Source organism: Canis lupus, chromosome 2 (assembly GCF_048164855.1).
Source record: "Canis lupus baileyi chromosome 2, mCanLup2.hap1, whole genome shotgun sequence".
Taxonomy (NCBI): Eukaryota; Metazoa; Chordata; class Mammalia; order Carnivora; family Canidae; genus Canis; species Canis lupus.
In genome coordinates this window covers 57,208,739-57,225,710 of record NC_132839.1, presented here as the reverse complement: position 1 = coordinate 57,225,710, position 16,972 = coordinate 57,208,739, and the positions used below count along the sequence as shown (strand labels likewise).

The following is a 16,972-nucleotide window of genomic DNA, read 5'->3' as shown; positions in this document are numbered from 1 at the left end:
ACCTGACACCCAACAGGTAATCTCATCCCCACCCTGACATCCTGCTCCCCGCCCCCCTCCCCTAAGTACCGGAACCATTCAGATAGTCCTTCTGCATATACACTGTTCCTGTGCATTTGAAATGGCCACATATTCATGGAGCTCCTAAGCTGAGGGCCCTAAAACCCTTCTCCCTCCTACTTCAGGTGGGTTAGCCTGGAAGATGATTGCTTACAGCACTGACTGTCCACTGCTGTACCCTTCACATTCCTGTCTGTTAGACAAGGCCTCCCAACAGGACTGGACACTAGTTCTACCTCCCTTGGCAACTGCCCCTCAAAAAGATGAGTTTGGTTCTAGGAGCTGTCTCTTTTGGTCAGCCCCACATGACTGCATGGCTGCATCATAGGACACAAAACCTGAGCAAGTAATCTCTGAGAACAGACTAGTCAGGTGTGTCTTGAGCCAACCAAAACTGCTGGTACTGGAGGCTGGCTTCCCCTGCAGGAGATCAGCTTCCCTCCTGGAAATTCTAAGTATTAGAAGCCCTTTAAAGTATGGAATAGGTCTGCTTCCTCATCATTTCCCACCACAGCTGCAGTTCTGTCCTCTGGAGCAACATCCAACTGACCCACCTCTCCCTCTCCTTGTGATGGCCTACACTCTTCCCCTTGCCCTGCTCCACGAGGGGCAACACTCCAACTGTCCCATCCATCAGCCCCATGTTTGTAGACTCTTGCTAAAACCTCTTACAAGGGACGCCTGGGTGGCTCAATGGTTGAGCATCTGCCTTTGGCTCAGGTCATGATTCCAGACTCCTGGGATCGAGTCCCACATCGGGCTCCCTGCATGGAGCTTGCTTCTCCCTCTGCCTGTGTCTCTGCCTCTCTCTCTGTCTCTCTCATGAATAAATAAAATCTTAAAAAAATAAAAATAAAAAAAAAATAAAACCTCTTACAAGAATATCTGAAAAGTGCAAGTTAAAATATAAATGTAGGATGTAATATCTTCATTAGAACAGGGAGGAAAAAATACAAGACACCTATTTGCCCATGAAGAAAAAGTCTCCTTCAACGAGCTTATCACTAGGATCTTGACAACCTCTTAATCACTTTGCATAATTACAGTACATAATTGTTACAACAATTAAATGAAATAGATATTATCATTCCTACGTTACAGATGATAAAGCAGAGGCTTAGGAAATTTAACCTGAACCAGAGTCACCCGGAAAATAAATGGAGAAGCCACAATTCAAATCCAGATCTGACTCCAAACCCTGTGCTCATTATCCTCAGGATGTCTCCCATTCAGAAGGAATTAAAGATGATAATATCATCATCACATTAAGTAAATCACTTTAACTTTGGTTAAGAAAGAAACATATTTATTCACATAAATTACATCTTCATTCTCCCTAAATTCATGACACAGTCTGTAATAAATTAGCATTTATAGTCATAGTCATCAAGTCAGCATCCAATGCACAGAGGCTCCCTGCCCGTCTGAGCATTTGCCCAGCCATCCCGTGAACATTCACTCTGTGCCCAGCGCTGCTGGGGGCTAGGGCAGTGGTGCAGGGAAACAGAGCAGACAGCTGGACAGGGACTCACACAGAGTCCCCACTGCATTTCCAGCATTTGTGGAGAATAAAGAGGAATTTATTTACAAGGAAACAGAGCTTGATCAGCCAAAGAAAAGCTGTGGGTGACAAGTTCCTCAGGCTGTAGCTGAACGAACCATTGATGGTACTTCCCGAATGGAGGGGCATTACTGATTACTGACCCAACAGCAGAGATGAAGGGGTCAGAGGCAAGCACGCTGCCTGGAAGACTGGGGAGAAGAGTGGGGAGTGAAGGAAATGCTGCAAGGACGCATAGCCATCCATCCTCCGGGCTCCACACAAAACGCTCATGCTCTGGCTGGGCAATGCTAGAGTGTCAGGGGACATGTTGCTGCAGCTGCTATCAGAGATGAGATGGGGGAAGCAACAGACCCAAGAAGTGGCTTCTGTTTGAAAACAGCATCTCATAACTGGAAGGAACTGGTTCTTGAGAAGGAAACAAAAGCAACACACAGACTCAGAGATTCAGGGGAAGAGGAACCGCCTAAAAACTCGCAATAGAATGTTACTTACCAGGCATTTAGACCAAGTACATACTAGCAAGAATTCGTAATCAACTACAGTTGAGAAGAGCAAAAACAAAGGACCAAAATCTAGAAGGGCTGGGAGGTTGGATGGCTGCTAGACATTTGATAGCTCCTAAATTTAGGAGCAGGAGCTGAAAAGCCACACTGGGTGGAACTTTCCAGAATACCCAGTGAGAAGCTAAGGAGCAGCAGAGTGGCATTTTCAAAGTTACATGAAGAGTAAAACCAAATGCAGAAGCTGGAAAAAAGAAAAAGAAAAGAAAAAAAGAAGGAAAAGCCACCCTGGATGAGCAAGGCCAGATTCCAGGCAGCAAACTACAGCCCCAGTGGCCTCCTTCCAGCATTGTGACCTGGAGCACCTAACTCACTCTTCTCCAGGATCCTTATTTTCGTCACAGGTGAACCTGAAACCCTAAATCCTTCCACTGGAGAAGTGTTGTTAGATCTCTCTCTCACCATGGGTGGTGAGATACGAATACTGTAAGAGCTCTGTAGACAACAGCCAGTGATTACTGTTACTGCCATTATTATTCACAAGACAGAAGAGTAAGATTTAAGATGCTCCCGAGTTGGTAGACATTCTTAAGAAGTAATATTTACATTATTTCTCTCGGGTTACTGAGAAGATCCCTACAGAGAACATCCAGAGTAGATGTGGGTACTACAGAAAGAGGAGCTTCCAGACCCCACAATCACACTGAAGGAAGGTGGTCCATGGATTGGCAGAGGCTGAGACAGTACGGGGAACCAGACAGGAGGCTGCTGCTGCTGTCATTTTCATAGGAACTGATGAGGATCTGAACTAGATGGAGAAGTGGTGGAGTCGGGAAGGAGGGTAACACACATGGAAACCGAGATGATGTAGAAGAGATTCTCCAAGCCACGGGCAATGTGAGAAATAATCCATCTCTGGGGGTGCCTGCCTCCTGCCACAAACACACAGATCAGCACTCATGCTCAGGCATTCATAAATCTCCACGAGGTCATCAAAATGGGCTTGGAAAACTTGCCAGATGCTCAATAAAAATGAACTGTGGCTACTGGATTATGATTCTTGAATTTACATGAATTCAAATCAATCGTCTTGGCACTGACTCAACACTGTCTCCTACAGAGAGATCACAGAAAGATACTGCACTGTGCACAGTGTGTGCTCCCACAGGGGATGCTCAGGACCCATCCCGGCCTGAGGAGGAAAAGGGCTGTCTGCACACTCCCACCTATGCCACCTCTGTGCCCCCCCAAACACACACCACCATATCCAGGGCCCAGCCCAACCTTCCCCTTCTCCTTACCTGGGTTTATTCTGGGGCAGAGCCTTGGCATCAACTGCAAACATTTTGGAAACAAAGATAATAACTGGAGCAGTGTCCTCGCTTCCACATTTCAGGAAAGCTAAAACAAATAGGAAGGAAAAATGTCACTAGCTTTGCCCATTACCAGAAAGGCAGACTTCTAAAACACAGGATGCTTAGAATATGGCATCATCTCCCAGCCTATAATCTTTTATAACTACAATAAAATTTCTATTTAGAAAAGTATAAAATTGCTAGAACATAGTAGAGTAAAAGCAAGCAGAGCTGGTAGAAATGGAGAAAGAAAGGTGAAATAAACAGAGCAGAAGGAGGGCTGGGAGCTGAAGCATGCAAAGAGTGCTAGCCCCTTGCCCCCACTACAAGCCCTCATAAATCCCTCCCTACATCCTGAGAGGGGGTAAAACTGAGAAATCCTACCACATGTCAACAGCCCACAAAGCAGCTTATTAATAAAATACGTAAAAGTTACACAAGTTAGAAAATGGACAAAATTATCTCACCATGCAGTAACAAAACACTTAGAAATAAAGATTCAATATTATAAACATGTCAATTTTCCCTAAATCTAAACATTCTAATGCAATTTCAGATCAATACACTGACATTTTTCTCAACCTTACTGGAGGTATAAAACCACTGATTGGTAAATTTCTTAAAAAAAAAAAAAAAAGTTAACCCCCCCCCCCCATCAAAATAATGTGCACAAAGATTAAAGAATTCAACAGTAATACTGAAATAGGAGCAAAGCTACAGGAAATCAGAAGAAGCATACAGCAGGTGTCTTGCTGGGGACACCGGTGCAAGGCTGTCAAGACCACACTGTCTAGGATCACTCAGGCTGCACTGGGGAGAGAACCAGAGGAAACCAGAGTGGAAGAGGGGACTCTGGGTGAAAAGCTATATTAACATCCTAATGAGAGATCACGGTGGCGTGGCCCAAGGAGACAGAAGCAGAAATGCTGGGAAATAGGTGAATTCTGCATAGATTTCGAGGCAGGAATATGCAAGATGTGCAGATGGACTGGACGCAGGGCTGTGAGTAAACTTAAGAGCCACGGATCACTCTGAGCTTTATGGAGTGAGCAAATGAAAGGACCGAGTCTCCTATGACAGAGCTGGAAATAACCAGGAGAGGCAGGCTGAGGGAGTAGGGAAGAAGCCCACTTGGGGTATGTTAGGGTTCAGGTGCTTCTCAGACAGCCAAGCAGAGAGAGGTGCTGTGGGCACCTGAGTCCAGAGCCGAGGGGGCACACAGACCCCGAGACACACGAGTGAGAACCATGAGCAGATGCTGCTGTAGAAAGCCCCGAGACAGGTGGGATCGCCAGGAGAGGGAACACAGGCCCTGCTTGGAGCCTCCCGCCTGAAAGAGAAAGGAAAAGGAGGGAGAGGAGCCAGGAACAGAGAGTAAGAATAACCAGCCAGGGAGGAAAGCAGAGGCTGGTGGGACGCCTGGACACCTAGATAACAAAATGCCTCAAGGAGGAAGGAGTGACCTGCTGGGTTAAGCGCTGGGGCAGGTCTAGTTGGATAATTGTTCAAAGGAGAGTCAATAGGGGCCCCAAGAACAGCAACCAAGTGGTTTTGGGGATGGAGGCTGCAAATTCAACAGAACGGGAGGAAAAGAAGTGGCAATGGGGAGTACATGCAGGGGACCTTATGGAGCCTTTCAGAGCCTGGAACAGGCAGTTCTCCTCCTGTGGGGAGCAGTGAGAAGCCCAGCCCTGGAACCCTTGGCACAGTCACTAGGGACCCAGCCATGCTGGTGACACAGCAGCTCAGCGACACCTTATTGGCTGTGAGGGGCTGGTCACAGGGTCCCAGTGGCTTCTGAGATGAGATCCAGGCAGAAGGGATGAGGCTCAGAACCTCTGATGTCCCACCCCAGGAGTGAACAAAACAGCAACGCTGAAGCTCTGGCAAAATGGCCTTTTGTGGAACTGGTCATTTAGCAAACTGGCATTTGACAAACTGATCTAGAGCAGCCTTGACTGAGGATGGTCTGAACTACGGCACATGCTGAGGCCACCTCTACCTCACCTGCTTTCAGGGCCTGGGTTTCCGGCGGTAGAGAGTCGAACGTCTGTGATCCTGTGCACATCAGTCTCTCCACCCTCTCGGCTGTCATATCCAGGGGGCTGGGAAGCTTCTGGCATACCATAGCTGACGTCTGCTGTCAAGGGCTCATAACCTCGAACACATGCCCTTCACCCAGATAGAGATTCCCAGCGCACACTATGTACCGAGGTGACAGTGTCGGTCCATACAGGAAATGCCTGAGCTGGGAAACGCTGTGCACCACATCTCATGGTACAGACACACTTCCAAGGAGTTCACAGACTCGCTACAGCCTGGGAAGGACCCTTGGCACAGATATTCTAGGACATGGATGGCCCAGGGAGCAAGAGAAGGCAGCATAGCTTAGTAGCTCGGCTTCACATGGTTTCAGTCTATCTACGCTTCTATCAAACAACCATTAGCCACCAGCCAGGATACTGGAATGTCCCTGACCAGAGCCAGTGTCACTGCAGGGGTGAGGTGTCACTTCCAGCCCACGCCCAGGACCCTGCACCCAAAGCCCTCCATGTGGGGACTGCTTGGGACACGCACACCAGTGAACAAGAAGACAATCTGAATTCACCTATAAAATCACCTCAGTTAAGGTGCACCACCTCAAATCAAGTCTTCTGGTAGTCACTAATATGATGAGAAATATCAAAAGGCTAAGAAAATATGGCACTAAAATTAAACACTGATCTAACATAACATAAACACCTAAATTATCTACTTATATGTAAATCTTAGTAAAATATTTTATTTTTACAAACTACCAAATAAAAATTCAAAAAATGAAAAAAAAAAAAAAAAAATTCAAAAAATGCATCTTCTTGAAAGAACCTGTATGTGAGTTGGTTTAGTAAGACCATGAATCAGTACCAGAACATTCATTTGTAAAAGCAGTAAATACAGCTTCATAGCAGAGTACTAAGTACAGAAGACTTATTTTGAGTTGAAATGTGTTATCTCCAAAGGATTTCCTGATTGCCAGTAACGTGATGTTTTCTCCAGTTTTGTCAGAACCATGATTTCATTACAAACCATCCAGGCAAAGGATACCGAGCACAGCATGGGAGATGGGCAGCCACTGGCTGCAGATGGCATTGATCTGAACTTTAGGATCTGAATGTCGTGCCTCTCGGGCTCCAATTTTCAATCCTAAAGAAGTCACTATTTTATCAATTTTTTCTCTGTCCCTGTAGTAAGCATACAAGTGGAGGGAAAGTCAGAGACAGGAGGGAACAGACAGGAAATGGAACTCCATGTTCTCTGACACACTTACTTCTAATGTACGTCTGCTACAAGGACCTGAACATGCCCATGGAGGGGCACCTGCCATGGTGGGGGGCAGTTCGGTCCTGACACCCTTCCTTTCCAAGATCCCCCTCCTGCAAGGCTCCCAGGGGGGCACCATTCCAGGGCCCATAGGTGAGCTGTGGTGACCAGGAAAGCAGCCTTATGTGCGAATGCTCAAGGTCATGATTCCAACTCTGGAAAAACTCTGAATTTACTAAAGCAAAATTTCTTTTCCACTGGTTTCAGGCAAAGTGTTCCCAAGTTCCCAATTAATGATCCTAGATATCAAACACCCTTTCTGCTACAATTATTACTTTATTTTAGGCTGAGTTTATAAAGATAAAGACCCAGTGTTTCCCTCCATCCCTGTGTCCCCTCATCTCAGCATCCTGGGGAACCCTGACTACCGTTCTGTCCCTCCTGCTCCCTGTGACTGGCTGGTCTTCAAAGGCTCTGCTCACTTCCTTGACCAACTAAGGTTTCTGAAGCATGTGGCTCATCGACCCTGAAGGTGAGGGTGGATCATACTGCCCAAAGATAGACGATTTTATGGCAGTCTTACTTTTTCAAGACGGCATCATACAAACTCCATATATTCTCCAGGATCAGCTGCACAAATAAAGGTTTCTTTCCTTTTGCCTGTAAAAAAGAACACATGCACTTAAGTTTCTGAATTTTTAACAGGTAGCTTATTTATCCTTGACATGTTTTATTAACAACAGGTCTCATTTCTACCAGAAAACATTCACTTAGCAATAAAGTAGCAGGAAACAGTTGTAAGAATGCACTAAACAGCCAATAATGTGCAGTGTATATAACAAACCACTGTTCTTTTTCTCTGGGAGCAGGGACTTGACAGATGATGAGAACCACTGTGGGGCATGTCACTGCAACTGCCCCAGCACTGCCATCAAAGGCATGCATGACATCCAGGCCAAGCACGAAAATGTCACACTGTGTGTGCAGGTCCCTTCCACAGACTTCTAAACAATGCTCTTAAATACGAAAAATGTTCAACTTTGAAGAAAAGGATACTAAAACAAAAAACAAAAAAAAAACCCCTATCATTTCTCTTACCAAACTATATGCAAAATAATGGCACCTCAAGAAGGATACCGTCACACACATGAGACGGAATATACATGGCCACCCCTTTCCTGAAGGACAGGTGAGTAACGAGATAAGGATGACCGTCTCCAGCTTACAGATGTAAGAATGAGGACAGTCCACAGAGCTGGTAGCAGCAGAGCCAAGATTCAAATACAGACTTGGACTCTTGGGTGCTCTTTGCTACCTCACTACACCGGCTCCTTTTTAAAATATACTGTTTATAAAACAGTATTTTTGGGCAGCCCTGGTGGTTCAGTGGTTTAGCGCCGCCTTTAGCCCAGGGCGGGATCCTGGAGACCCAGGATTGAGTCCCACATCAGGCTCCCTGCATGGAGCCTGCTTCTCCCTCTGCCTGTGTCTCTGCCTCTCGCGCTCTCTCTCTCTCTCTCTCATTGTCTCCCATGAATAAATAAAATCTTTAAAAAAAAAACCAATATATATATATATATATATATATATATATATATATATATAAATATATATCTATTTATTTATTTTTTATTTTTTTTTTTTTTATTTATTCATGAGAGAGAGAGAGCGCGAGAGGCAGAGACACAGGCAGAGGGAGAAGCAGGCTCCATGCAGGGAGCCCAATGCGGAACTTGATCCCAGGACCCCAGGATCACACCCTGGACTGAAGGCAACGCTAAACCGCTGAGCCACCCAGGCTGCCCTATAAAAGGCTTTTAATGGCACAGGAAGATGTTCACGATATGATGTCAAGCAAAAATCCAGCCATGTTATATAAACAATATAAGCTCAGCTGAGGGATGGACATCTCTATTCTAAAAGAATGAAAAAAATTAAAACCACAGCACCAGCAGCGTTGGCTTCTATTCTTTTCTTATAGCTTTGTATTTACAAATATTTTCTAAAAGGAAACATATATATGCTCTTCCATGAGAATAAATTTATAAAATCCTGAATTTTACATTAAAAACAACAAACAACAAAGCAGCATCAAGGAAAGTATCCTTTAAGGTTCTGTGACTCAGCAGCCCTGCACCCATCAGTTCTCCCTATAGAAGGAAGGGTCCCGGAAGCACCTGCCTCTCCCCATCAGTAGGCATGGTGACCAATGTTCAGCAAGAGAAGGCCTGGAGCTAAGCCTAGGAATACAGCATGTTCAGAAAGAGTCGTCTCTTTACAATGAAAGGGACAGACACACAAAAACTTGATGCACAGGCTCCCTGCATGGAGCCTGCTTCTCCCTCTGCCTGCACCCCCCCCTCTCTCTGTTTCTCATGAATAAATAAATAAAATCTTTAAAAAAAAAAAAAAAGGTTGATGCAAAATATGTCTCTTCAAGTGCATGGGGTCTGAGAATTTTGCTCCTCTTAAAATAAGAAAGAAAAGAAATAAACAAAAAGCAGTTCTTTGTTCCCTGAATTTAAAGAATTCCATTTAAGCAATTCTTGGAAGTGAGACATGTTAATGTGAACCCCTCATGAACTGACCCACTTTTTTTTTTTTTATTTTAAAGATTTCATTTATTTATTCATGAGAGACACAGAAAGAGAGGCAGAGACATAGGCAGAGGGAGAAGCAGGCTCCTTGCAGGGAGCCTGATGTGGGACTCGATCCCCGGAACTGGGATCATGCCCTGAGCTGAACCCAGACGCTCAACCACTGAACCACCCAGGCATCCCATGAACTGACCCACTTTAACCAAAACCAAATTACATCTACCAGAGATGTTACAGTACAAGTGTGAATATCAGGGCAAGAATGTGGCTGACACACAAGAGGGACAAATGCCACATCACCTGATCAACCTTCATGATCTTCTTAGCCTTCATATTGATATAATAATCTCCCCACAAGGTTTTCAGAAGAACTTCCTTTTTGATGCCAATTTTTTGACTGTAGATTGTGGCAAAGTGCTCAACCCTGAAAGAAAAGCAAGTGTTTGTATTATGAGTAACAACACTTATTATGAGAGTAGCTAACAATCCACTATTTCTGTCAGGTTCTGTTCAAAGTGCTCTAGATGTACTACTACATGCCCTCATTTCCACTTCTGATGAGCTGGTACTAATGACCTCCCCCATTGTACAGAAAAAGCTGAAGCACATGAGATATTATATAGGTAACACATGAGGTTGGGACTCAAATCCAAGCAGTCTGGCTTCAGAGCCCATGATCTTGCCCAGCCGCTCTACATTCATATGGATTAGAGTTCATTCTATTGCTCCCTTTTGTAATTCTGCATGTGTAAAGCAAGGCAAGAGGCACAAGCGTTAAGGAGATGCAGACTCCAGCTGCCCTCTGCAACTATGCCAGCAATAAACTTTGTTTCTGCCCTTTGCTACTAAAGGTGTCTGGTGCTCACAATGGAAAACACTACAGAGCCAGAGCCTGCCAGAAAAAGGCCATTTAGCATCCTGGATTCAATAGGAAACATATGCATGCTTACTAAGCTCTCCCCCACCTTCAGAAAAACCAGTTAGCACCCAGGTCTGCTCAACTGCAAACCCCAGCCACGGAATGTAGTCACTTAACAATGCGAGGTGCTATCTGTAGCTCTGTGCCGTCTGGATCAAAGAAAAAAAAAATCTTTTCTGCATGGAATAGCACACTTCACAGAAGGTGTGAGTCCAGTTCTCAAAGCACCAGCATCTGGGAAGATGCCTGCTATCCTGTCCATGGCACACAGTCCACAGGTAACAGACTCTTGACAAGTTTTTACAGAGTGTCAGCAAGTGTGGTATTGCCAGAATCCAGGGGTTAACTACAGCTTAGTCCGATGAGCCGAAATTCTCTCACGATAATGGAACCCTGATGGGAGCATAGGAAGCTAGTTCATGGTTGCAGTCGGAACCAGAGATGTGAAAAGCATCAGGCTTCAGCTTAGCAGCAAGGGCAGGCACCACAAAGTGCTGGAGATAAATACCCAATGTCCCTTTCACTGAGGATGCAGGGAGAGAAAAGACCCAACCAGGAATCAAAATCCTGATTATGAGGTTACAGGCTGCTTACATTCCAGAGCTGGCATCAAGGGGCCACCTCAAAGTGACTCACTATTATCAGCTTAATTTCTCATCTGATTCCACAGTTATTTGTTCAGGTAAAGGGTTTGTTGTTTTTTGTTTTTTTTTTTTAATTTCCCAAAATTTTAGTTTCTATTATTATTTTGTTTATATTTATTACACATATAAATTATATCTAGGTTTTGTATATATATTATATATGATTAACTTAAAATTGTTCTCTCCACAAACTCCCAACTCAGTCCACAGCCCGACAGCTTCTCTGCCATGGAAGGCTGAAAGAACATTAACTGGTCTCTCTCCCAATCCAGTGGCACATCACCAGTAGAGAGAGCAGGGCCTCCTCGCCTTCCTGTGGTGAAGCACACCAAGAGCATGGCACAGAACCTGCCTTCCATCCAGATCAAGTCAGCAGACCATATCACCCTGCAGTTTTCTAATTCTAACCACCGGATTTTGCCAGGTTCAGTACAATCCTGCATGCAGATTTGCAGATGCATTCTGGGACCTATGGGAGCAGGACAACGAGAGGCAAGCCCTATGGCCTTAGGGTCCCAGGCATGTCCTTCAACCCAACCTTTGCCGAGAGCCCTAACCTTTGCCCTGATGGTTTTTAGGCCTCAATGAGTAAAGCGGACACTTTGATCGACATACTGGCAAGTTGGGTCTATTCTTATGTGGCTAAAATTGAAGGCGATGACCAAGTGATTAGCACAACCAACTTCCAATATTTTCATATTTCATATTTTTTGAAATTGCTTTTTTTCTTGATATAGGCCCAATTTTTATATATCCTTCACTGACACTCAAATTCTGACTTTACTTATTATCTGTTCACATGATTTATGTTTCTAGTTGACCTATTAACAGTCTGTGATATAAAATCTTCCCCAAACCACATAGATTTCTACTTATACTTCTATTTTTGTCTCATGCACTTTGTTATGATCACTGATACAAAGTTAATCTCTGCCCATTATCCATTAAAAAGGATCGTTATACCTCAATATATTTGCTATAAATTCTGCATTGTTCTTCAATACTGCCAAATTGACTTTCTTTTTGCTCATGTTTGACTGACATATTGAGCCAAAACTCTCATACTTACCTCTTATCTATTATGTTCCCTGTTCATCTATTTTAGGTAGCAAATCTTTGGGGTTTTTTGGTTTTGTTTTTGTTTTGCGGTTTTCCTTCTTTTAAAAAGCTATCTCTTCAATGGAGTATTCCATGCACTTAGTGTCATAACTGTTCTTGTCAGGTGGATTTCTAATAAGATTTCTGCTCATGTTTCTAGGATTGTTTTTAAATGTTACTTTGTGGTACCTAGACTTTTCCATATTCCAGATCTTGTACAACATTGTGTCAGATACATGTCCTGTTTTTAATTTGAAAAGTGGTAAACTCAAAGGTATCCACAATCTCAAACCTCTATCAGAGTCACAATTTATACTGTAAGAAAACTGCCCATTTGCTCAGGCCATGGTCCTCAAATCCTTTCCATTATTCATTTATACACGCAGGCACAGAAATCTCCAAAATCTTGGTTTTTATCCTTCTCATTCTTTTTCATCCCATAGTTGCCATTAAATTTGCTTATCAGCACTTCCTCCACTACTGCTTCATAATTTTGTCATTAGTTATAATTTTAAAACAATGACAATTTCTCCATTCTTGGATTCTATTTTAATCTATTTCCTCCACAGAGTACCCTCAAATGAGATTCTTGGGAAGATCTGCAGACCTACCGACCTACCCATCCTGGTCTATCTTCCTGAGCAACAAGGTGGCCAAGTGGCAGGTTCTGGGGCCACATATCCTTCTGCGTCCAAGCTGCCTAGTAGGCTGATGTTAACTGCAGAATCCGAAAATGCTGGTGTTCAAAGATAAAAGAAGTTGCTTTTGGGAGAATTCCTGCCACTACTCTATAGGGTTGGGAACTCAGTTGTACTTATCGAAAACTGGAGCCAGATTCTGACCTATCCAAGCCAGTGTGTCTCTGCTTCTGTGCAGCAGATTCTCCTAAATTAACATCTACAACAGGACAGGCTGAGGCCGGACACCCAGGTTCAGCCTTGAGCCACACTTCATCCTGTCCCATGGCGTGTAAGTTTAAACCACTCTCCAAATTCTGAAATGTGCTCATGTCCCACCTTTAGGGATACTGGAAGTTGCTACCTTTCCCTAGTCACTGACTTATGAGGAGAAGGCCAGTAGGAGAGTGCCTCTAGTGCTTCCATTTCCAGCACCAGCTCCCTTTAAATGACCATGTCCACGTGCTGACCACAGGCAATGACAGATCTCTAAATGCCACCTTACCTAACACAAGGGAACTCAGTAACTGGCTGAAAGCAGGTGGAAGTATCCAGAGTTGTAAGGGATCCAGAAGCCATCCGTTCAAGACTCTCACCATCCCTTTTCCTTTCACAATAACTTACACCAATTTCTGAGATTTAGACTAAAATTCACCTGAAACATTATTTATGGAAATCATTCCAAGACAAGCCCCCCACACTGTGACTTATGAGCAAAATGCTTACAAATTAGGAAACTAGCAGGCCTGGTCTGGTTATATGACTGAATGAACCAGTACTTTTTAGCTCAAAGAGATTCTCCAAAATCATCCGAGCCCAACATTCTTAGTTTTCGGTTGAGGATGCTGAGGCCCAAAATAGTGACTGTGGCAAGTCATCAGCTATGTGGGAAAAGTGCACATTCTCTGAGGGTTGGAAGTTTCTATTTTCATCATATTTCCACTCTGAATTTTAGTATGACCTTCACAGGCACCAGACGGACTCGGTATCTATAACTGATGACAGGGATCCCTGGGTGGCGCAGCGGTTTAGCGCCTGCCTTTGGCCCAGGGCGCGATCCTGGAGACCCGGGATCGAATCCCACGTCGGGCTCCCGGTGCATGGAGCCTGCTTCTCCCTCTGCCTGTGTCTCTGCCTCTCTCTCTGTGACTATCATAAATTAAAAAAAAAAAAAAATTTCTATAACTGATGACAAACCAAAAAGGAAAAATCATGGTATTGTCATTTATTATACTATCAAGGCAAAAACTGTTCAGTCAAAAGGGAATGAAGAGCACGTTCCTGTAAAATGGAGGACAGAACAGCCAAGATTGGTTGGGCTCCCCCTAGGCCATGCACTATGCTCAATTTATGATCCCTCCTTCTTTTCCATTTGCAAACTGACAGACATTTTATGAATAGGCTCTGTTTCCCCTGGTGCATTGTGTCTGGTTCTATTATCCCTGCAATATATGCAAGATTAAGCCCATGACCAAAGTAAACTTCATTGTGGTCCCATAACTGTTCATCCAAACTGAAGACATTTTTATCAAAGTAATAATTCTCTCATTGTATTTGGATTTTTCTAATTCCACAAGTCAGTAATGGTTGTGGGGAAGAAATATAATCAGATGCCCAGCCCATTCTAAAAACTGAGATCACTACTCCATGGCTTGGCGTGTACGTATCCAGAAGGGGCGGTCAGAAGAGACAAAGTCCCTGTATCCTAAGCAAAGAGCCCACGGAAGCACCACGTTAAGAAAGCATCAATAGCACATGTGCATCCAAAGAAAGTTAGCTTTTCATACCAACTTGTGCTAGTGCAGATAATAGAAGTTAATATAAATGTATTTGCTCATATAGTCATAAATAGCCTCCAGACGAGATACAAGAAACTGCTAGGATGTACTAGTTTCCTGTAGGAAAATGAATTGAAAACCTAAGGGACAGGGTGGGAGACTTTTCATGGTCTCCTGTGGACACTTTGTCCTTTCTGAATTTTAAATTTATTCAAAAATAAAGTTCTAAACAAATCATTTTACATAAAATCCACAAAGAGATACAAGACTCGTTCAATATCCAAAAAATCAATCAATATAACCAACTATATTAATAAATTATATAAACTAAAGGAAAAAAAATCATATATTAACTGATACAGAAAAAGCATTTGACAAAATTTGATATTAATTCATATAAATGACTCTGAGAAAGGAATACAGGGGGAACTCCCTCAAACTGATAAAGAACATCTGAAAATAACCTACAGCTAACGTTATACTTAATGGTGAAAGACTAAGTTCTTTCCCTCTAAGATCAGAACAAGGCGAAGATGTCCACTCTCCCTGCTGTTACTCAAATAGTCCTGGAAGCTCTTGGCAATAGGGCAAGAAAAGAAAAGAAAGTGGCATGGTAAAGGAAGGGGTAAAGTAGTCCCTATCAGCAGGTAACATGACTGCCTTATAGAAAATGCCAAAGCACCTACAAAGAACTCTAATGAGTTTAGCAAGGTCACAGCAATACACAAGAGCAATACACAAAAATCAATTACCTGTATTTCCAAAAAAGTAGAACTGAATATGTGAACACCAAAATCAAAAATATAATACTATTTATAATTGCTCAGAAACAACAAAAAATTAAGTGCAAATCCAATTCAATATGTATAGGACTTTATGCTGAAAACTACAAAGTGCTAATAAAAAATCAAAGAAAATCTTTAAAAATTGAGAAACATAGTGTTCAAGGATTAGAAGTTACAACGTAGTAAAGATGTCAATTATCCTCAAATTGATATAGAACTTTCCCCATGCACTTTCAATAAAAATCCTAGCAACATTTTTTTTTGCAGATATAGGCAAAGATTATTATAGAATGTACATAGAGGCAGAGACCCTTGAACACATGAAACAATTTGCAAAAGTAGGAATGTGGGCAGAAACAATTTACCCAATTTCAAGCCTTATTATATCCTTATAATAATCCAGACTATGTGGTACTGGCAAAAGACAGACACACAGGTCAAGGAAACAGAACTCTCAGAAATAGATCCACCCAGGTATATCCAGCTGATTTTGACAAAGGCACAAAACCAGGTCGTGGGGGAGGCATGATGGTGCTGAAGTAATGGGACTTCTAGACCAAAAAAAAGAACTTTGACCTGAGTCTTGGAGCTTATACAAAAAATTAACTCAGAATGGATCACAGACTTAAATGTAGAAAGTAAAACTAAAAACTTTTAGAAAACGCTATGAGAGATCAGGATCTCAGGGCCATGCAGAGTTCTTAGACTCAACTTTAAAATCATAATTTATAGGGGTGCCTTGGGGTGACGCAGCTGGTTAAGTGCCCGACTCTGGGTTTCAACTAAGGTGGTGATCTCATGGGTGCTCATGAGATGGGCCCCATGTTGGGATCTGTGCTCAGTGTGGAGTCTGAGTTCTCTCTCTCCCTCTGCTCCTCCTCTCCACGTTCTGTCTCTTTCTGAAATAATAATAAATAAATCCACCCAAATTTTGCTCGATGAAAGACACTGTTAAAAGGATGAAACATCAAACTATAGACTGAAAGAAAATATTTATGAAGCACATAGGAGACAAAGAAGTAAAATCTAGAAGATATACAGAAAAACCAAAAGATACAATTAGAAAATGGGCAAAGGACTACAGAGCAAAGGAGCTCATCAACAAAATGAAAAGGCAATTTATGGACTGGGAGAAAATATTTGCAAAAAGGGGTTAATATCCAAAATATATAAAGGGCTCATACAACTCAATAGCAAAAAAACAAATAATGCAATTTAAAAACTGGCAGAGGGACTGAAGAGACATTTTTCCAAAGAAGACGTACAGATGGCGACACTGAAGTTGCTCAACATCACTCCTCATCAGGAAAATGCAAATCAAACCGTAATGAGCTACCACCTTCTATTTGTCAGAATGGCTACTATCAAATAGATGAGAAATAACAAGTATTGATGAGGGCATGGCAACAAGAGAATCATGGTGCGTCACTGGTGGGAATGTAAACTGGTGCAGCCAGTATGGAAAACAGTATGGAGTTTCCTTGAAAATTTAAAAATACAACTACCATACAATTTGGTAATTCTACTTCTTGGTATTTATCTGAAAAAAATCGAATTTGAAAAGATATATGCAACCTCCAGTTCACTGCAGCATCACTTACAATAGCTAAGATACAGAAACAACCTAAGCGTCCACCAAGAGATGAACGGATATAGATGTGCATCACATATAATATGTACGTATTGTCTGTAGAA

The 16,972-nt window shown here is 42.9% G+C and overlaps 1 protein-coding gene across 3 annotated transcripts in view; it reads right to left on the bottom strand.

The window, feature by feature from the left end:
* Positions 1-16,972, bottom strand: part of EFL1 (elongation factor like GTPase 1) — a 120,168-nt gene that overhangs the window by 79,285 nt on the left and 23,911 nt on the right. For all 3 annotated transcript variants that reach the window (XM_072801648.1, XM_072801656.1, XM_072801665.1), the window contains 5 exons: positions 9,677-9,800; positions 7,363-7,439; positions 6,564-6,700; positions 5,487-5,609; positions 3,426-3,525 (listed from right to left, as the gene is read on the bottom strand). In XM_072801648.1, coding sequence (XP_072657749.1) covers positions 3,426-3,525; positions 5,487-5,609; positions 6,564-6,700; positions 7,363-7,439; positions 9,677-9,800 — 561 coding nt within the window. The remainder of the gene's footprint in view (positions 1-3,425; positions 3,526-5,486; positions 5,610-6,563; positions 6,701-7,362; positions 7,440-9,676; positions 9,801-16,972) is intronic.